Source organism: Elephantulus edwardii, unplaced genomic scaffold (genome assembly GCF_000299155.1).
Source record: "Elephantulus edwardii isolate Elephantulus edwardi_28Jun2011 unplaced genomic scaffold, EleEdw1.0 scaffold00155, whole genome shotgun sequence".
Taxonomy (NCBI): Eukaryota; Metazoa; Chordata; class Mammalia; order Macroscelidea; family Macroscelididae; genus Elephantulus; species Elephantulus edwardii.
This window is the reverse complement of record NW_006399905.1, coordinates 1774942-1796887: the sequence shown is the minus strand read 5'-3', so window position 1 is coordinate 1796887 and position 21946 is coordinate 1774942. Positions and strand designations below refer to the sequence as shown.

At 40.0% G+C, this 21946-nt stretch overlaps 1 protein-coding gene across 1 annotated transcript in view; it reads right to left on the bottom strand.

Annotated features, from left to right (window-relative positions):
- The window catches only part of CDH2 (cadherin 2, type 1, N-cadherin (neuronal)), a 296341-nt gene that overhangs the window by 35919 nt on the left and 238476 nt on the right, over nucleotides 1–21946 (bottom strand). The window contains exons 9-14 of the mRNA XM_006895029.1: nucleotides 21147–21332; nucleotides 16361–16614; nucleotides 13335–13477; nucleotides 8352–8585; nucleotides 7017–7250; nucleotides 4584–4723 (exon numbers count right to left, since the gene is read on the bottom strand). Of these exons, the coding sequence (XP_006895091.1) occupies nucleotides 4584–4723; nucleotides 7017–7250; nucleotides 8352–8585; nucleotides 13335–13477; nucleotides 16361–16614; nucleotides 21147–21332 (1191 nt within the window). The remainder of the gene's footprint in view (nucleotides 1–4583; nucleotides 4724–7016; nucleotides 7251–8351; nucleotides 8586–13334; nucleotides 13478–16360; nucleotides 16615–21146; nucleotides 21333–21946) is intronic.

The following is a 21946-nucleotide window of genomic DNA, read 5'->3' as shown; positions in this document are numbered from 1 at the left end:
GAAGAGTGGAGCGTCGGCAAAGAAGAGGAAAACCCGCAACCAGGTGGACTGACACAGTGACTTGTAACAATGGGCTCTTGTGTGTCAGGAAGCATGAGGATGGCACAAGACAAATCAGGGTTCCGATATTTTGTTCACAGAGTTGACTCGATGGCACCTAACAACATCCACCTAACAATATGGTGCTAGAAATATAAAAATTACTGATTACTTTTAATTTAATGGAAATTGCCTGGCAAGAGGCATGAAGGAGATTTTTAGTATGCTGGAAATATTCTCTGTATATGAATGGTAGTTAAACTTTTTAATGTGCAGGAAGCCTTCTGGTTGGGTAAGGAAAAGCAATGGGGCTATTCATTCTAACACCAAAAACACTTATGGACTCGTACACAGGCAGTTTTGCTAATAATTCAAAGGCTTTATCTCTCTGGCAGCTTGAATCCACCAGCAGCTCAAGGAAAGAAGGATGAGCAGTCTCCTCGTATTTGATTTACGTCCTTGGAAACCCAACGGAGGGCTCATCTACATGTTGGTTTCTACCCAGTGACAGTGAGAGTTTGAACAACTCAGACAAGCTGCAAAATTAGTTTTCTTTAAAGCATAAAATATCCGGAACATGATGAAACCTAGGTGAAGTAACAAGATTAAGAAGTTGCAAGTCCTTCCAAAGAAAAGAGAGGATAGCAGTTTGTCTGTGGAGGAATAGGAAGAAGAGTAAGTGAGAAGTTATTCAAACTTCGAAGGCCATAAACGGACAGCCATGCTGCATGGCACATAAGGGTATTTGTACCTTTCTCATACACTCTTTTTCACTGGCTTTCACCTGGAGTGGTATCCCATGGTAAGTGTGTGGTTCCAATGCAAGTCTTGAAGGGCTAAAGAAGATGTTAGAAATCTGATAAACTTCAGAGAGCAGATGGGATGTGAAAGCAGAGACAGGGAACCCATTAAAAAGTTGTTCATGTTAGCAATGGATACCTAAATAAAAACAGTGGCCCTGGTGACCAAGATCTATGAATGGATTCAGGAATGACTAGAGGCAGAAATACTATTTCAAGCAGTGTTCTTATACTGTATGTGCTTTATTCTAGTATAAGATAAACTAGAATTAAAAGAAGTATGCTGTTTTGTCCCATTTTTTAAAAGAGAATTGCATTGGTGGTCTAGTGGCAAGAAGCTGTGCTGCAATCCTGAAGGTACATGGTTTGAATCCGCCAACTGCTCCATGCGAGAAAGATGGGCAATCTTCTCCCGTGAGGTAAACTGCCTCTGAAAACCCATTGGAAGGTCAGCTATGGGTCAGTTCTGACTCTATGATAAACAGGAACAATGTGCTGTTTTGTCATATTTTTTGGGGGATTGCAGCACAGATTCTTAACACTAGGCCCCCAGAGCTCCCTAGTTATGTCATTTTTTATAAGAGAATTGTACATGAAAACAACAATGGATGGCAGAGATGGGAGAAGGTTCTCGACCTCGTCTAAAATATTATCAAAGTGACAAGAAGCTACAGAAAGACAATAGAAAAAAGCAGCTCGTACTCCAAAAATCAATTAACTAAAGAAAGTTCCAGAAAATCCATGGGCTTCAGGGGAAGAGGGAGGGAGCAACACATTTATATCTAAGAATTTACCTTGGGGTAAAGAACATTTTAGAGGCCAAGGACAGAAGATACTGAAGATTTATGATGAGCAATTCAATAAATCTCATAATAGACGTTTTACCATTTGATCTTAAGCACCAGTCTAAGTGGATAATAAAAGGAACAAATCTTCCTTTAAAACAAGAAATGTAATTTTGTTAAATTGTTTCATAAGACGACTGGTGAGGAGGAGGGGGAAAGGCCAGATCAAATTCCCTGGTCCAGGTCCCAAGATGCCACTGGTCTTCCAATTTTGTGCAATGTACAAACACTCCAGTGATTAATTTTTCACCAATATTTCACTGAGGTGGGTTTAGACAACAGAAAATTATGTATAACCACAAGAAAATTAAAGTACCGAAAGGAGAAGATTTACCAAAGGATGTGATAAATGTGTATTTGTTGATCTTAAACACAGCTTACTGAGAAAGTTAGTGAAAGGAAAGATAAATCAAGGATTAAACCAAATATAAACTTGAATATTCAAAGGCATCTATAATCAAGAAACCCTAAGGTACACTGATAGAACCCCTTTAATTAGCCAGTATTCAAAACAGATTTACATACTTGAGTCAAGTTTTCAACATACTTAAACATGTATCTCTTCTAGATGAGGTGTGTTATAAAGCCAGAAATGGACGTGGAATCAGAAGATACAAACTTGATTCCTGCCTGTACCAGTAGCAAATCATAGAACTTTCTGTAAAAGAAAAAACCTTTAAAAGCTGTCACAAAGATTAAACCCAATCATGGATAGGAATGCGCTTTATAAGACCAAGAACGCCATGTTATTTACCCAAAGAGTAAAAGGAAAAGAGAAAACATGTTCATAAAAATTTAGTTTTATTCAAGTGAACAACTGTCCCAATTACAGCATATATCTTGTTGTTGTTATGTGCTGTCGAGTCACTTGAGACTCATAGTGACCCTATGTACAAGAGCCCTAAACTCTGCTCTGTCCTGTGCCAATTGCACTGTCTCTGATACACCCATCCCGATTACCCCAGTCACTGAATCAATCCACCTCATAGAGGGTCTTCCCCTCTTGCACTGTTTCTCCACCCTACCAATCAAGATGTCCTTCTGCAGGACCGATCCCTCCTTACAACATTTCCAAAGTATGTTAGATGGAGCTTCAGAATCCTTGCCTCCAAGGAGCAGCCCGGTTTAACCCTTTCCAGGATGAATCTGTTAGCAGTCCATGGTACTCTCAATACTCTTCTCCAGCACCACAGCTCAAAGGCATCAATTCTCCTTCTATCCTCCTTAGCCACTGCCCAACTCTCTGATGCATAACAAGTGATTGCAAAGACTGTGGCCTGTATCAGGCGCACCTTAGTCTCCAGAGAGACACCACTGCTCTTCAGTACTCTGGAGAGGTCCCTAACAGCAGACCTTCCCATGGCAATATGTCTTTTAATTTTCTGGCTGCTGGTGCTGAGAGTACTGACTGTGGAGCCAAGCAAACCAAAGCAGTGAACAATCTCAATCTCTTCACCATCCATCCTGATGCTGCCAATTGGTTCAGTGGTGAGAATCTTTGTCTTCTTGACATTGAGTCTCAATCCATATTGGAGGCTGCAGTCCTTGACCCTCTGCAGCAAGCGCTTCAGGTCCTACTCAGTTTCAGCAAGCAGGGTTGTGTCATCTGCATACATATATATCTAGACTCCTGAAAATGTACATTTTAATTTACTGACAATAAACTACCACCCAAAAGTGTTGACTACTTTTTCAGACTACTAACCGTGACATTTGCATTAAATGGAAATGACATAACTATTAAATGCATCTAGGAAATACTTATCATAGCGATTTCTCAAGGATTATGTCAATGTGTTTCTGATAATCCAGGAAAGAGGTAGTATTTGAAATTTGGGTTGTAATACCAGACAGACCTGGATTTACATCTTGCAACTACCATGTCCTCATCTGATGATTTTGTAGAATTCATCACTTCCTGTCTCTATTTTCTATCCGGTAACGGGAATTATTCACAGTACTAATACCACAAGTTCTAAAGAATGCTTGGTATGTAGTCCAGGCCTTACAGATATTATTTTTACATCTTCAATGTAGCTTGTGATCAGATAAAGGTCTTCATTTTCCATCAACTGGTCCTTTTCATCCTTGAAAATGTCACTCCTTGTGTCCACACCAATACAGATCTGGTTTTACAGTCAGATCCCAACATTAGCTGAGCAACGATAGAAGTCAGACATCATGACAGACAAGATGGATACAAAGATCAATGAGGCTTCAAATGTTTTTCAAGAGTATGAGACCCTTGAGGGAAGATAAGGCCCCACTTAGGTGTCTCTAGAGAGTGGAAGACTATCCGGAATATGGAATTGACCTGTAAATATTTGTGGAATTGCTCGTTGCTTCTGAGTCAACTGCTACTCAGGAACTCTCTGAATAATAGATACAAACTTTGCCCTACCCTGGCTCACATGATCCCTGAGCTCATCTTTACAATCACCGTGTTGACCCTCACGGTGTCAGTCCGTCTTGTTGAGGGTCACCTTTTCTTTCACCGTTCTCAGGAAATTGGGGAATGTATTCCAGTGCTTTTTCTACCTTCCCCTCAAACCCAATGAAAAGAAATGTAACAGAAATATTTTTAATAGTATAAAAAGAACTATAAGTGGGTAAATCTCAGGCTCTTTGAAACCATGTTTAATGATACCCTCTTCCCCCAAAGAACAACAGCATTTATTATTTCTTTTAAAAAACACTGAAAAATCAAATAAAGAAACTAAAACCAAACGACTTTAGAAATGTACAGCAGACATTATAAACAGATTATGGAATGTCTGAGAAAATGATTAACAGGAAAGAAACTTGTCACCATGTTTGTTCTGTACTTAACTAACATGTTCTCCATCGTGGGTAGGATTAGATCATAAAAGTCATTTTAAAGATTTAAAATACTGCTCACCTGGTCTTCTTCTCCTCCACCTTCTTCATCATATTTTAAAATGTTATCCCTCACATCATCTTCTGGATCAATCAAAAGTTGCTTGGCCTGGCGTTCCTTATCACGACGTTTCATCCATACCACAAACATCAGAACCAGGACTAGGTAAAAGAGAAAGAAAATAGTAAAAAACTAAACCAAAATAACCCACACAAGAAACACAGTACCGTAACTTTTACAGTCTGATCTACCTAGTTAGAGTTCTCTAACAACTTGTAGGGGTCTGTAGCTTATAAGAAAGTGTTTAGTCTAGGCTCTACTTTCAGCCACACTTTAGGAGAAACACAGGACAGAGGAAAGGAAGAAATTCTGAATTTAGAGAAAAGGAAGTTCCACATCCCACTGGGGAATTTTCTCTGTCTTCAGTTCCATAATCTATCTACACAGGAGGACAACTCATTACTTTTCTCGATTTGTTTTCCCTCTTGGCCTGCTCAGGGTTGGGCTTTGATATTTTGTTGTTGTTGTTATAGCTTCATATGCATGTGAAAGTTGCACAAGGAATCAGGACGATTGAAGGAGGACTGACATTTGGAAATTGAGGTGTTGGCCAAGCATACGGAATGTATCAAGGACCATCAAAAGAACAGAACAAATTTATCTGGAAAAATATACAGAGTGTACCATGGAGGCAAGGTTGGTGAGACACACTTTGGGGATACTGTCATGAGGAGGGGTCAGTTCCTGGAAAAAAAACCCATCATACACGGAAAAGGGGACGGTCAGTGAAAGAGAGGAAGAGCCTCATTCTGTGCACACAGTTCACGATGAGTCAGTGCCAAAACAACAGTGCCTAACAACAACAACAACAATGAAGGCTATTCTCTGTTCATATCACATTGCGTATTTCAGGTAAAAACACTGGAGGATTTGTTTACAAACTGGAATAACATTAGGTTTTCATGCTTCACGCTTTTGTGTCAGGTCTACTACCACAAATATTCCAAAGAGTGGATGTCCCAATCAGCACCGATTCATTCTCCTTCAAAGCGCGATAGTCACTTCACGCCATAATCCATCATACCTACATCTTTCTTTGTAAGCTTGGCATATACGCCACATGTTGAAATTGAAACATATCCCTAAGTGCACATCTAGAAACACTTTGCGTCTAAAACCTGGGGATATCAGTTTACATCCTGAAGCAAAAGATTTAATGAGTCCTATTTGAGTACAGTTTTATTATTGACCATAAAAATAAATATCCTCCTTTTAAAGCCAAATACATGATCTCATTTGCCATTGTTCCAAGGCAAAAATCTAGCAAGTGGATTATTAGTACAGTACGCAGGTTTCATATTATAGCCAAAGCAGTCTACACAGTGGAAATAAAAAAAATAATAATAATCCTCAGGCTTCTATAGTAATTGCTCTGAAGAAAAGGACAGGATTCGAAATTATCAGAACACTTGTAAATGGAGGAAACATAAAAGAAATGGCCAACATTTTCAAGAAAGTGATTGGTGCATAGCATGATCGCACAATAAACCAAGCCCTGCTGCTATCCACAGCAAAACACGAGGCTGGGGGGCAATTGATTCTTTTAACCTGCGTGCCTAGAAGTGGTTTCCGAAGCACTTTCCAGTGGTTAGTTTCTTGCATTCCACTGAAGCAAAGATTGCAAAGCATCTTAAAAGGGAGCAATTCCTTAATCTTCACTTACTCGAAAGGCAGATAATTTATCAAGCTATGTAATCATTTCTATTGTCAAATATGCTGGATGAGAAGTACAATCTCTCTTTTACACAGCCCTTCAGAAACAAATACCTCCATCCTCGCATGACTGGAGCACGTTGCTGACTGTGCTCTATTTGAAGGAAAAGTGAAGGAAAGCAATATACTCATTTTCCTAAATCATCCAGCGACGTGCCACAAATTCATACTCAAATCATAAGAGACGTGCTTGGAATTAGGGCTGTTTAACACTTGACTATGAAAAGCGTTTGCTACAGCATTCTACTCAATCAGCATCAGAAAAATGGCAGCAGGGCAAGGAAACAGTACACTAAGTGGGTCTGTTGCAAAAATATAGGTGCTTGAAACAATTGCTTGGGTGTTTTTCCATCGCGAACAGGGTTTGGCTGTCACATTTATTATTGGTGAGAAAATGCTTTGTGATTAAAGAAAGCTGTTGGCGTATTTTATTCTCCTTAATCTATCATGTTTGTATTTGATAGTGGTAAATATATTATGCAACAGAATATGTGACATTTAACCATCTTTTTAAAACGTACAGTTTAGGGACATTAATTATGCCCACCACACTGTTCGACCAATGCCTTTATCTGTGCCAAGATTGTTCTCATCATGAACAGAGGCCTAGTGCCATCTCTCTTAACACCCCCTCCCCAAGGTGAACAGGCCGTCTGTGGAGTGGGCACATGAAGCACTTACTAAGCAGGATTATAATGCAGAGCAGGATGGCAATGATGGCGCCAGTGCCCAGCCCTGCACCCACGATCCTGTCCACATCCGTGCAGTCCCCATTGGAGTCACACTGGCAAACCTTCACGCGCAGGATGGAGATATTCGATCTGGGAGGATTACCCGAATCTGTGATTATGATTGGGACTTCATAGATACCAGCTTCAAGAAATTTTATCTTTAAATTTAGCTGTGCAAAATCACCTAATGAAAAAAGGAAAAGGAAAAAAACAAACCCATTCAGTGTGAATATCATACGTAACATAGTGAAAAACACATAGCATTTTCTAGAGTGTTAGTATTTAAGTTTGTGTATATATGTATGTATATGGTTGTGTAAGTACATATACACACACATATGCGATTCATCTGGGCCATCTCCTCATATGCAAATTACAGCCTCAGAAAACATTCAAGATGGTCAGCTATGAGTCAGTTTAGACTCAGTGGTAATAAGAATGAGGTGGGAGAGAGAGACAGAGAGATGTGTTGTGGTGTGCCCACACACGTGCATGTGTATAAAATTCAAACTCATGCCATGATGTTAACTACAACTGACTCATAGCTGACCCTTCAGCAGGTTTTTGGAGGCTGGAAAATCACATGGGAGGAGACTGCTCATCTTTCTCCTGTGAAGCCATTACGGAATTCAAATCGCCAAAACTAACCTTTGTACTATGCCCCCGTGCTTGCTTTCTATCTATCTATCTATCATTATCTATCTATCTATCTATCTATCTATCTATCTATCTATCTATCTATCTATCATCTATCTTCCATTCATCTACCAATATATCTACTGATATAAATCTAGATAGACAGATTATTCATCTTTCTCCCGTGGAACAGCTGGTGGATTTGAACTTCCTGCTTTTGGCCTTTCTGTGCAGCTTTGAATCTCTAGGCTGCTAAAGCCCTCTTAGATAGACAGATATGTTGTTGTCGTGTTCTATTGAGTCAGAAGCAATCCATAAGTAAACATCCATAGGTTTTTAAGGGGCTGTTAATTTGATAGAAGACTGTCTCCTGAGCAGCTGGTGGATTTGAACTGTGTATCTGTGTGTTTGGAACACAATTTCTTACCGCTGACACACCAGAACTCTCTATAGATAGATACAGAAAGTGGCATATAACTATGCAGTATTAAAAAGATTCTTCAACTTTAAGGACTTTTAATATATAATTTAAGTGTTAAGTATCTTTAAAAAATATAGTCACTGAGCAGATCATAAAGCATAGAAAATTAACTTTTCATACCAGGACATCTCAATTGCACATATATTCAAACAGTTAACCTGTTCTTACCATTAAGCCGAGTGATGGTCCAATTTCTCTTAATCGTCACTGGAGACAAAGGCAGATCAAAGCCAAATGGTCCAGCATTTGGATCAATGTCGTAATCCAGAGCTGTGATGTTAATTGAATTGGGGTCTGGAGTTTCACAAGTCTCTGCCTCTGGAGGTAACACTTGGGGGGCATTGTCGTTAATATCAAGTAAATAGATCTGCAGTGTTCCGGTTCCACTCATCGGAGGGATTCCTTAAAGGGAGAACAATTACAAACCTATGCTAATCACGCTTCAATTTCCGTGACATTCTCAAAGTTTTTAGCCTTCCTTCTTCACTTTTGCTATCAGAAAAAGCTGACTGGCTGCCTCAGCATTCAGACTGCCTGTTTCCGGAACAGTCCACCTCTGGGTTCTGTCCAAGGCTGACCCTGAGCGGCGCAACTTCTCTGCAGGTGCCGAGCACGGTGACAATGCCTGGCTCCTTTGAGAGGGGTCCTGCAGCTTGCCCGCCCCGGCTGTCCATCAAACCAGACTCTGGGGTTCACCTAGTTCCTCCAGGCCCGCGGGGATGTGAGTGAAGTGGACACAACGCTCCTGATCTTACGGACCTCTACTGTGATGGAGACTCAAAATGTGTGTGCCAAGAATAGGACTTCAAAACATTTCAGACAGTTATGAAATACAGAAATTTTTCTAAAAAACCAGAGATCTCCTCTTGGGAAGGAACGCTATGGAATAACAATAGTTAAATATTGTTATTTATATATAACATGTTGCTGCACACTTTTTAAATTGATGACCATGCTTAGAAACACATTTGCTGTCATTTGCGGCAACGTGTTATATAAACAATATTTAAAGATCAACCATCTACAAAGTATTTTTACAAGTATTGTTGTTTTTATGTGCCATTGAGTAAATATCAACTCAGAGTTGACCCTCCAGTGGGTTTTCAGAGGCTGTGAATTACATGGGATGAGCTTGCCCGTACTTCTCCTTTGGAGCATCTTATGGATTTACTCAAGGCTTTTGGCAGGGCAGCTCCTTACCCACGAGACCACCAGAGCTCTTTAGATATGTTATCCCACTGCGATCCTATGAAATGGATTTAAACAGATGAAGAACTTGAGTTCTCCTAACCTGTGCATGACCACACACTCTCATAAGTGGTGGAGTTGATGCTAAGAATCATTCTCACATCATATCCTCATTCCACTACTAAAGGTTTTCTGGGGTAGTGGCTTTTGCTACATTAATCCCTTCTATACAACTGTACTTTGAGGCCTGTAAGTTTAAGACTTGTCTGAGGTCTTACTACTATAACTGCACATACATTTTCAAAGAGAATTAAAAGCTCAGGGTGATTTCTGGGGGGCCTTGCTGAGGACTGGGATGGCACTGGAGCAGAGTGGGTTAAGGCAGTGGGAAGAGTGGTTGCTGTAATAGTCTAAGGAGCACTTGGACTACTGTGGTGCTTCACGTTGTGAGGAACTTTCACATTTATTATCACATGTAGAATTATTTTGTTCTTATGACACCATTTATTATCACATACAGTATTATTTGAATCTCATAAATAATTTTAACATCGTGTTGACAATAAAGCCAATGCACAGGAAATGTAAGGAAAAACAAAAAAGATTTGGCATTTCTTAAAACGTGAAGATGTCATCAATTAACATGAATACATATAGGGCTAAGTGGGTCTTAATACAATCCAAATGATACCCTTAAAAGAGATGAGACAGAAAGAGACACAGAGGAAAGGCCAGGTAGTGAAGCTCCACACTGCAGCTACTGGCCAAGGAATGCCTGGGGTTACCAGAATTTAAGGGAGATAAGGAAAGTATCACTTCTAGATCATTTAGAGAGAACATGCTTTTGACAACACCTTAAGCACGACTACTGGCCTCTAGAACTCTAAGACAATGGACTTCTTTCCTTATAAACTAGCCAGTTTGTGATGTTTTGTTATATAATACATATGCTGTAAAAGCATGCTGTAAACTCTGTATTTTGAGGTACAGTGGAATGAGTTGTTCTGATCAAGTTCAACTCTAACTAGTGGAATATCAGGTCATGCATTGGACAAGACTGGAAATCCTGCTTTGGCCCTGCCACCACTCAGCTTTGCTAGAGAGATTCATTTCACATAACCTCTATGGAGGACTGAAATGGTTCGCTGAATTCGCTGTTACATTTTTCAAAGTGCACATCTTGACCACCTACTTGACAGTTGTCTGCTATTTTTACTGAATGCTAGAAGCAAAATATATTTGAAAACATGGTTGTGAAACTAATTTTTAAATGACAATTTTTAAATGCAGATGTAGCTACGAAATACTCAAAGGACCTACAGAAAAGCACTATAAAAAAAAAAAAAAAAGAAAAGCACTATAGAACCCGACATCTCATTTTGTGAAGGAAAATCATGGAAAAGAGCCATGATATTTATCAATCAACAAATGGTCTATTTAAGGAAGTGTTTGATAGATAATAATAATTTATATATTATATATAATAGGTATTTATATGTAATATACAATTTATATATATATATATATTTATATAAAAAATTTCATTGCAGTCCTTGAAGGGGTTTAAACAGCTGAGGAAGCCGAGTCTTTGTCAAACATTGATGTAGAGTTGCTACTAAGGACTGCTCTGAGTAAATCCCAAACTGTTCTTTTTTCACTTAAAAAAGGCTGTCTCAGACCTCAAGTGACTCATGACATATATGAACATTCTCCTTTGTGCCAGATACTCTTTAATCATCTTGTAAGTATAAGTCATTTGATCTTCCCCTGTGAGCTAGGTCCTGTCACTGTTACCCTATTTTACAAAGAGGAAGCTGACTTTTGTCACCAATTTGGGACCAAGAAAGCAGCAGAGCTGGGGCCTAGACCCAGGTGGTCAAAGAAAACTCCAGAGGCAGCACTCTTAAACTGAGGTCTCATCGAAAGCTAATGAAGCCAAATAAGTCTATCTCTAGATTTGCAGAAGCTGTTTTTAAGTCCATGTGATGTGCTATTGCATCTATTGCAACACACAGTGGCCCATCAGCAAAGAGTACAACTTCCCCATTGAGTTCTGAACAAATCAAACTCACTGCCCTTGTGTTGGTTTTCCCTTTCATTAGAGACCCTCCGCGGGGTTTCCAAGGCTGTCAATCTTAACAGGAGGTGGCTGCTCATCCTCTACCCACGGCATTCAAGAGACTGTGCTGCTTGGTTAAAGGAGACTGACAAGTCTTCTCTCCTGCAGACTGGCTTGAAATGCTGACCTTCCTGAGAGCAGCCAAGTGTTTTAAAACCACTGGATAATCAGGGTTCCCTCATTTTTTTTTGTTGTTGTTGATAACTTCAATCTTTTCCTCTATCCATCATGATATTGTCTATAACCTCAGAACTGAGAATTTTTTGTTTTTTTTTTAAAATTATTACACTAGTTTATTTACAAAATTGGAATACATTCTTTTTCAGACAAGATTCTTCCAATTTCCCTTACCCCCCCCAACTCATTCAATTATACAATTTTATGATTAATCCCCGCCCACATCCTCATCCCACTGCTCCCCTCCCCCTTGAATCTTTATACTCATTCTACAATAACGATTTTAAACAGTATTTGTCCTTGTGGGACTGAGTTAGTTCCCTCAGCTTAACGCTCTCCAGTCCCTCCCAAGTTCGGTAATAATTAACAAACTCATGACTCCTGTGTGCTATGTAGTATTCTATTGTATGAATGTACCATAATTTCTCAATCCATTCACTTGTGGTTGGACAACTGGGCTATTTCTATGTTCTTATGATAATGAATAATGCAGCTATGAATGTCAGTGTATGTGTCTCCGCTTGTGCCTCAGGTCTCATTTTCTCAGGGTATATTCCAAGTAGTGGAAGAGCTGGGTCATATGGAATTTCTATGTTCAGCTTTTTGAGGAAGTGCCATACTGCCTTCCAGAGTGGCTGTGCCATTGTACAATCCCACTAGCAGGTGTATGAGAGTTCCAATCTCTCCACATCCTCTCCAGTACTTATTACTGCTGCCCTGCTAGGCTTCACTACTGCACCTGGAGTGAGAGGGTACCTCCTCGTGGTTTTGATTTGCACTGTTCCCTCGTTTTTACCTTCCGTATTGACAGTAGTACTCATCTATTTTCTCAACAATTTAGAAACCAGCAGAGAGACCCCGAAAGGATGGAAAGCCACCAAAATGCTGCTCAATCAGATGCTCCAAAATCGATGCCCTAACAACTCACACTGTTAAATTCGTCTCAATTTATTCACTAAATTAAGAGTCCTAGCCCATAGCGGACAGAGGCAGGGACTGCTGTATTATGTGCCATTGACATAACTATGATCAAGGCCCTACGCATAATGGCTCTGAACCCTGCCTTGTCCTGAGTCCATGTCACCGTCTCTGACACACCCGACCCCACTGCCACAGTCACTGTCAATCCGTCTCATCCAGGGTCTTGCTTGTCTGCACTGCCCCTCTACCCTTCCAATCATGCTGCTGCTCAATCAGACGTCCCAAAATCAATGCATTAAATGCTCGCACTGTTAGCTTGTCTCAATTTATTCACGAAATTAAATTTCCTAGCCCATGGCAGACCAGAGACAGAGCCCACAGAAAGAAAAAAGTGCTCCAGACAGACATACTGGTGCAGCAAATTGAAGAAACTCCAAAGCCAGTAGACTCAACACTGCTGGAAGGAGGCATGAATGTGTGGGAAGGCAGGAAAACTAGTAAGATTTGAAATCACAGCACCAGGTTAGCCTAGGAGGTGCACGGACGTGGAGAACATTCATTACAGAAGATAGGAACTATATAACAAAAAGCCCACAGGAAACAGGAAATAAAAGAGAGGCTGTAGGGTAATAAAGGTCAGTTGTCTGGACAATTGAATTTCATAGAAAACCCCATTTCCTGGCGATGCATGCATGATGAGTGCCTCTCTTTAAAGGATGATCTGGTGATTCTATTTAATTACGTACCATTGTCAGAAGCAAGGAAGGTAGCATTGTATATATTGTTTTTCACGTGTGGGGATTCTCTGTCCAAAACAGCAATTGTCGTTATCTGCCCATTCACGGGATCTATTTTTAACCAATTAGCAGGATCAGATAATTTCGTGTATCTACAAAATGAACAGACAGCAAATTCAGTTATACTTTGATACTATACAATTAAGCATTCCCCCCCCACCCAGGTTTAATTCAATCTCCTGCTAGCCTGCTAACTTCCATTTCTGTAGGTTATAGATGGAAATATCATTTCAATACCAAGAAGTATTTCTGAGGCGATGCATTTGGAAGCCATAGTGAGGTTGTGATGATCAAACAGGCGAGAAACACTGAGAGACAATGCCTCGTCACTCAGTCTCCCCAAGGACTGAGGACTAGTGTAGATTTGACAGATCCTGTCTTAGACGCTTGTTCTATTTATCAAATATAAGTGGTGGTGATAAAGCACTCTCCAACTCTACGCAATCCACTATGTCTGTCTTTGTCCTGCAGAGAAACTAAAGGTCTCGAACTGCTGGCCGACCACCCTGCAGGTAGCTGCAAAACAAGCTATGGACTACAACACCAGACAGAATATTTTAAATATCCATGATCCAAATCCACAGCTATCAAGTGCATTCCAACTCGCAGGACCGGGACCTCCCCACTGCAGATTTTAGACTCTGGAAATATATGTATTTTTTTTAACACTCTGGAAACCTTTAAAGAAGGAGACTGTCCATCAGATCGTCCATCTGCTCTCTCTTGGATCAGTGATAGATTCCAATCACTAACCTTTGAGTTAGCAGCATAGCACATAACACATTGCACCACCAGTCCCTTACCTTCTCAATAAACAAGAGTTAAAAGAAACTATGATAAAAGTTTAAATTTCCACCATAGAATAGTCCTATAGCATTTGTGACCTCATCATGGTTGAGATTAGGTCATATTAGGGGAAACTCCAATAGTTCTACCCCCAATAGGGGGACAGAATCATCCTTTAGCATTCCCCACATTGTCCTAAACCTCAGACCAAACCCTCTTTCAGGAAAGTCCTATTGTTTAAGTCTGCATAAAGAATTTACAATCTTAAAGTCATTTTTTGGTTTATTTTTTCTAAGCAGGTTAAATTTTTCCTTGTTAGGAAAGCCAATATATTTGTTGCTGTTAAGCTGTCAAGTAGATTCTGACTTACAGGAGACCTCAGATGTGGAGACTAGAATTTCTCCCTAAGGTTTTAAGGGACGTGGCCTTTCAGAAAAAAGAAAAAAGGAAAAAAAAGATAACCAGGCCTGTCTTCCGAGGCACATCTGGGTATGTTCAACTGGCCAACATTTCAGCTAGCACTTGAGAATCTGAAGATCAACCAATAAAAAGGTTGGGAAGAATATACTATGCTCTGAGATACAAACATTTACAGAATTTCAATACACTTAGCAGTGAGTTGGACAGTGAACAAGCATGTGTAAAGTCTTCAAGCCAAATAATTAATTAGTAAAAAGAATGAAAGAGAAAAGGGAAATGGAGAAGGAAACAAAGAAGCAGAGAAAACTGTGTTCGTCAAAATAGTATCAAAATTGACCTGTCACATTTCCAACTTACAATAGCTACTGATGTACTGCGGGGATATTTCATCAAATAGTTTCTTATTATCTTGTATTAATATGCATAAGAGCTGAACAATGAATAGAATGGCAGGAGAAGCATCAATGCATATGTACTGTCAAAACAATGAAGAGACATGTTTTGGAGAAGGTGCCTCCAGAATGTTCCTTGGAGGTTGAGATGGTCAAGTTTTAGCTCACATACTTTTGACATGCTAGCAGAGAGACTCTTCTTTGGAAAGGCACATCATGCCTGAAAAGGCAGAGGGTCAATGAATACGGGGAAATCCATCAAGATGAACTGATATCTGCGTCAAGATGATAAGGAAGGTGGTGGAGGAAAGGACAGAGTTCAGATCAGTATGATCTGTACTTGACTTGATGGCATTTAACAATCACAATGAGCTATTTAAATGGCTTGAGTTCAATATATAGAAAAATGGAGAAGATGGGATGAGTTAACTGCTAGCAGCAGTCTTTAAAGAAGTTAAATAAAGGGAGCTCTGGTGGCCTAGAGGCAAGAAGCTGTGCTGTAATCCCAGAGGCACCTGAGGTTCAAATCCACCAGATGCTCTGCTGGAGAAGCAGGGGCAATCTCCTCCCGTACCAGTCAGATCTCATTTGATGGTATACATGCAAAATATAACAAAATTTCTTAAAAAATTATTTTTTTAAAAAGAAGTTAAATAAAATATGAGTTAATTCTTTAAAATTATTGCCACCAGTGATGGAGAGAAGTTGTGTGAGGTAAACTCTTCCAGCATCAACCAACTTACTCATCCAAAGCATAAATTAGATTTTGCTGAGGTTGGAAATCTTAATATGTAATGTTTTATATCTTCAATAACTGCAGTATAGGTAAAGGATGAAAATAATTAGCTCTTAAATCTTAGTTTTGACATAAGTTTTCTTCTTGTGTGGAGAAAAGATGAATGTTCTAATCTTCTGTAAGTCCTTTTATTTACTTACTGTAGAAGAACCTTTGTAAAGCTTGGTATATAACTTCAAGCAAAATCATTAATGATGAAAAAGAAAGAAAGAGAAAATGGAAAGGGGGGTAGGAAAGGAGGCAGAGAAAAAGGTGTTCTTTGAAATAGAATAATAACTGTTCCATCACATTTCCTATCTAACATCCCCCTGATGTACTGTGGGGAGAATTCATCAAACAATTGACAATTATCTTGTATTAAGTAGTCTAGGTTCCAATGAAAATGGCTTGCTCAAATGGTCATTTAATACATGGAATTCACAGCACAGTACATAATGCAAATCACGAAGCCATAAAAACATGATAGTGTCGTGGACTGCCATTGAGTCGGGCATGACTCATCACGACCCTATGAACAAAAGGCCTGAAGCCTTTCTGTCACTATTGTCATTTATCAAAGTTCACAGAGTTTCTTTTCATACCTAATATTTTGCTGCATATACCGGTCTGGGTCCTGAGCAGTGAATGTCGTTAGCATGGTACCAGCATGAAGGCCTTCTTCCTGGCGAATGATCTTGGGATTGGGGACAAAGTATGGGTTTTCGTTCACATCAATAACTGTAACAGACACAGTGGCAGTTGACTGAGGTGGGTGCTGAATACCCTTGGCTAATGGCACTTGATTTTCTGCAGCGACAATAAGGACAAACATCCGATTCGTTTCAAAGTCAATCGGCTGGAAAAAGAAAAAAAAAAAAAAAGACATATTTTTGTAGGAAATACAAATGCTTGAAATTTGCAGTTTTGTATTCTAGCAACTACATTTTCAAACCATTTCCATTTTTCATCCACTGCACCTCAAAATTCTTCTCAAATGCCTAGAAAGCATGCCTTAGCATGGTCAAAGATTAAAACACTTCACTCTAACCTATTTATAAACCTTGGGTTCTTGAAGATTTATGTTCACCAAGTGATTCAAGCTTTATGAACAGCACTGGTGAACAAAAACACTAAATGATCTTGAGATGAAGTGGGGGGGGGGAATTAAACCCTTAACCATTGGCACAAATACTCAATCCAGTCCAGAAAAGTGTGGAACAGGTTCTAGTGAAGGAGAAGGGGGCTCTGGAGCCCGAGTGGTCGAAGATACACTGCCAACTCAAAAGCATGCATTTCTAATCATTAGCGCCAACTCAAAGGCATGCATTTCTTATCATTAGCTGCTTTTGGAGAGAAAGATGGACAGTTTCCTCCCCTGCAATTTACTGACTATGAAAACCTCAAAGTTTAACAATGAATCAGTTCTGACTCCAAGTTAACAACTCACAGACTGAATAAAAAGGGAGGTAAAAACTTAAACAACAAATGGAAAACAGTAAGTTCTCTTTCTGCTGTGCCCCCCCAAATGCTAAACTTACTCAATTCAAAAATCTTCATCAATTTGAATTCCACATTTTAAATACATGCACATCTTTTAAAACAAACAGCATTTGTAGACTGACGACTGTTGTTGTGTGCTGTGGAGTCATAACCGGCTCATAGCTAACCAGGCAGCAGGTTCTCAGAGGCTACATAAATCGCACAGGAGGAGAATAGCTTATTTTCCTGCACAACAGTTGGTGGATTTGAACTGCCTACCTTTGTGTTGGCAGCATATCTCTTTGCCACTAGGGCACCAGGTTGTGGTTTCTGTGGACTGTCGAGTAGTAACAGACCCATAGCTAACCCTCCACAGAGTTTTCAAAGGCAGTGAATTACAAGGGAGGAAACTTCCCATCTTTCTCCCACAGAGAGAAAGATGGTGGGTTGGAACTCTGATAACTTTGGTTTGGAAATACAATTCCTTACCATTAAGCCACCAGAGCTTTTTATTTATCATACTAAAAATCTGACAGTCTTCTGAAATGGTTTTGGCTATCTGACTAGTCTGAAAGATTTTCAAATATAAAAAGAACACTTCTAGAAAAATGCAATGCACAAATAACCCTTAAAAGTGAGTGATAGCTTTCCAAGATCACTTGGGTCCTGCCATTAATAGAAATGTTACCAGAAATCAAGTGACCAGGCTGGACTTTCCTTCTTAATTCCCTCTGGTCACCTTCTAGTGGCACTGCAGGTACGCATTACGGAGCAGTAAGAACAGGACAGTAAGCCTGCGGAGCTCAGACCACTGACAGTCCAAAATCTTCACGTGCTGAAGCTCAAAAGAAAGCCACGTCATTATCAAGACTAGCTTTTAAATCTAGACCACATCTTCCAGTCTTCAAACACATGTTATGAATTATTTCATTAGCCACAATGTCTCTGATAGAACATTTATTTATATTAAGTGTTATTCACGGTTCCAAATCCTTTAATGTGCTGTAAGTGCATGGAATCCTCACATTAGCCCTTTGGGATCATCATAATCTTCACTCTGTGCTGGGAAAACTGAAGTTTGTTGTTGTCTTTTAGTGCCAGCTGAATATAACTGATCATGACCCTATGAACCACAGATCTTAACCTTGCCCTGTCCTGTGCCACTCTTAAGACTTAGGATATGCTGGAGCCTCTTGAAGCATTTGTTGCAGAAGGTCAGGGACTGCAGGCTTCAATATCAAGAAAACAAAGATTCTCACCACCAGGACAATTGGCAGCATCATGATAGAGGAAGAGGTTGAGATTATAACCAACGTTAGTTTGCTTGGCTCCACAATCAACTGTCTAGTTATCAGCAGCGAGGGAATGAAGAGATAAACTGCATTGGGAAAGTCTGCTGTCAAAGACCTCATCAAAGTACTTAAGAGCAATGATGTCACTCTGGAGACTAAGGTGTGCCTGATCCAGATCATGGTCTTTGCAATTACTTGCTATGCATCAGAAAGCTGGACAATGAGTAGAGATGATAGGAGGAGAGTTGATGCCTTTGAGCTGTGGTGCTGGAGAAGAGTACTGAATGTATCAGGGTCTTCTAAGAGAACAAAAAGATTTGTCATAGAGGGTGAGATTTGGACATGCTGTAAGGCGGGACCAATCCTTGGAGAGGGATGTCATGCTTAGGAGGGTGAAGGGACAGAACAATAGAGAAAGACACTCAATGAGATGGACTGATTCAGTGACTGGGGTAATGGGGGGGTATGTCAGAGACAGTAAGACTGGCACAGGACAGAGCAGGGTTTAGGGCTGTTGTACATTGGGTCGCTACGAGATGCAGGTGACTCAAAGGCACCTAAAAACAACAACAGCAGCACTGTTATAGTCACTGTGTCAGTTCATCTTGTGGGTCTTCCTCTCTCTTTGTCCTTTCCTAACATGGCATTTTCAATCACTTGGCATGCATCTGAAAGTTGGACAATGAACAGGATGACAAAGGAAGACTCCATGGCTTTGAGTGGCGGTGTTGGAGAAGAGTACTGATTATCTCATAGACTGCCAAGAGAACAAATATGTTAGTCTTGAAGGAAGTGCAATGAGGTTACTTCTCAGAGGCAAGGATGGTACACAGGCCCTGGAAGGTTAAACAACTCCTGGAAATCACACTTTTCTGAAGCAGCAGAGCTGGGATTTGAACACAGGCAGTCTGGCTAAGAGACGAATGCTCTTGGTCACTTCCATGTCTCTCTCCTCAGGCACAGATGCACTTTTCTGTAACTGGTACTTTTCTAAACTAACGCAATACTTAGGTTCACTTATAAATGAAGACTGTTGGGGTGAAGGGCAAGAAAGCAATTCTCTTTCTTTATTGGGAGGTAAAAGGAAGGGATTTTGATTTTAGAGAGCTTTGAAGTTATAGTCATGCATTTATTATTCTTTCAGTAAACCCCCTGTACTTCCAGCCTTAAGTTTTGTCTGGCAATTAGACATCAGAAGAACGAATTCCTTAAGGTCTTGAAAATAACATCTAAAAACGGCAAAACAAATCCAAATCATTTACAAAGCATAGGCCCTCTCCTCTTCGCATTCTGTTTTATTTCTGTGACATATTCTGGTTTGTACATTACTTGTAGACTTTTACAATAACCTATGGCTATGAGGCTAATAGGCACGAGGTCTCATTCTTTCGTTTCACTGGTTTGCTTATAATCATTTACTTACATTCCTGTTGTCATTACTGCTGTGTCCCATGAGCTGTAACTGACCCACAGCTAAAGTGGTGCATTTGAACTAAGTGCCTTCAAGATTGCAGTACAGCTTCTTACCACTAAGGCCACAAGTGCTCCCTACATACTTTGTATTTTTATGCCATTTAGCACTATTAATCTACGCTTGTTGGTATCATTCTTAATAGCTATGTCCGAGCCCTCAAAAATCACCATAATCATTGTAATGGATTGTTGTTGTACTATCGAGTTGGAAGCAACCAATAGCTGACCCTCCAGAGGGTTTTCAGAGGCAGTTAATCACACAGAAGCAGACTGCCCAGCCTTCTCCTGTGCAGCAGCTGGTGTAATCCAACTAGACGTCTTCAAGATTGCAGCGCAGCTTCTTACCACTGGGCCACCAGAGATCCCTTGTAATGGATTAGGAGAAGGGAAAAAAAGAAATCTGAGACTAATGGATGAAGGAATAATATATGCACTGTGATTAACAATCCAGAACAGGATATAACATAACTAATGGAATGGGGAGGATGAAAGGATGGAGAAGAAAGGGGGTGAGGGAAATATTATAAAATAAAATCAATGTGACTGGGAGAAAAAACAAGATATAACAAACAAAAAAAATGGGAAAAGAAAATAAAAATGTAATGTTTCACTAACGTATCAAATACACCTGACAGCTACACTGCTGAAGTTAGGCACATTTTCAGATTCCTTCAACTACCTAAACTGATTTAAAACAAGTCCTATTCTGAACATAATGTGGGACCACCTACTTTGGCCCCAGTCTCAAAATAGATTTTTAAAAAATAAAAATATGAACTGCACCAAATGATATATTTCAGATTTAAAGATACCTGAAAGAATTAAAAAAAAAAAGTTGTAAATTCAATCGTATAATAAAGGGACAGACTCAAGGCAAAGTTTGTTGTGGCTGAGTGAGAAGTGACTCAAAGAAGTCCTCAGCAGGTTTTTGGAGGCTGTAAATTGCATGGGAGTAGACATCTTTTTCCTATGGAGCATCAAATCTTAGGGTGGATTTGAACCGCCAGAGAGGTGCAGCCTTTGGGTTTGCAGTGTTAACTCCCTACAGACTAGGCCACCAGGGCTCCTCAAAGGGCACAGGAAGCACTCACAGGTCCCCACCGAGTGGCTGGTGGGGAGAGTCTCAGTGGGAGCGGGCACTTACTTTGACCACAGTGACTAGGCCGTCGTTGCTGTTCGGGTCCGTGTGGATGGCGAACCGCCCTGTAGAATCTCCCCCGTTGATGCGGTACACCGCGTTCCAGGCTGGTGTGTGCGGCTGGTCCTTGTCCGTCACCGTCAAATTAGCCACTATGACATCTACCCTGTTCTCGGGGACTTCGCCGTAGAACTACAGGAAGACAAAGCTCAGTGAGAGGGGTGCATCCCTGCCAGGCAGCATGTCGATGACCACTCCGCCATAAAAATTTTTATGATCGCCACTAAACAAGGCGAGCGGTAATGCAAGTAATCACAGCATTTATATCTGACTTTAAAAACACTGAACTTGTTGCCAGGAGTCTTGTTTTCCTACTAAATCTTGTGACACTTTCATTAATGTTAAAATTAGCAGGCACATGTGAGGATGTGGGAGATGGCTGTAGGATCACTAGGAAATAGTGTCACCAGAAGTAATTTCAAGATAATAGAAAAGCAGCATCCATCAATCATGTGATTCATACGGATGAAGTATTTGTATGTTTCAAAAACACAAGTACTTTAGGGTATTATTTATTATATTCTTAAAGTTTCATCAATTAATACCCCAGTATTAATATGTATAAAGTATATAATTCTTTTATTACAGCTATTTTTAAACATGACAGCATACAGTAGCAACTTTAACAATGAACTTGGAGACTATAAGGAAACAAATTAACTGAATGATTTCTTTAAAGCTCTGATGATTACAAATGCCTGACTGTGGTCATTCTCTAATTAGCACCTGAACAAGTTCCACACGTA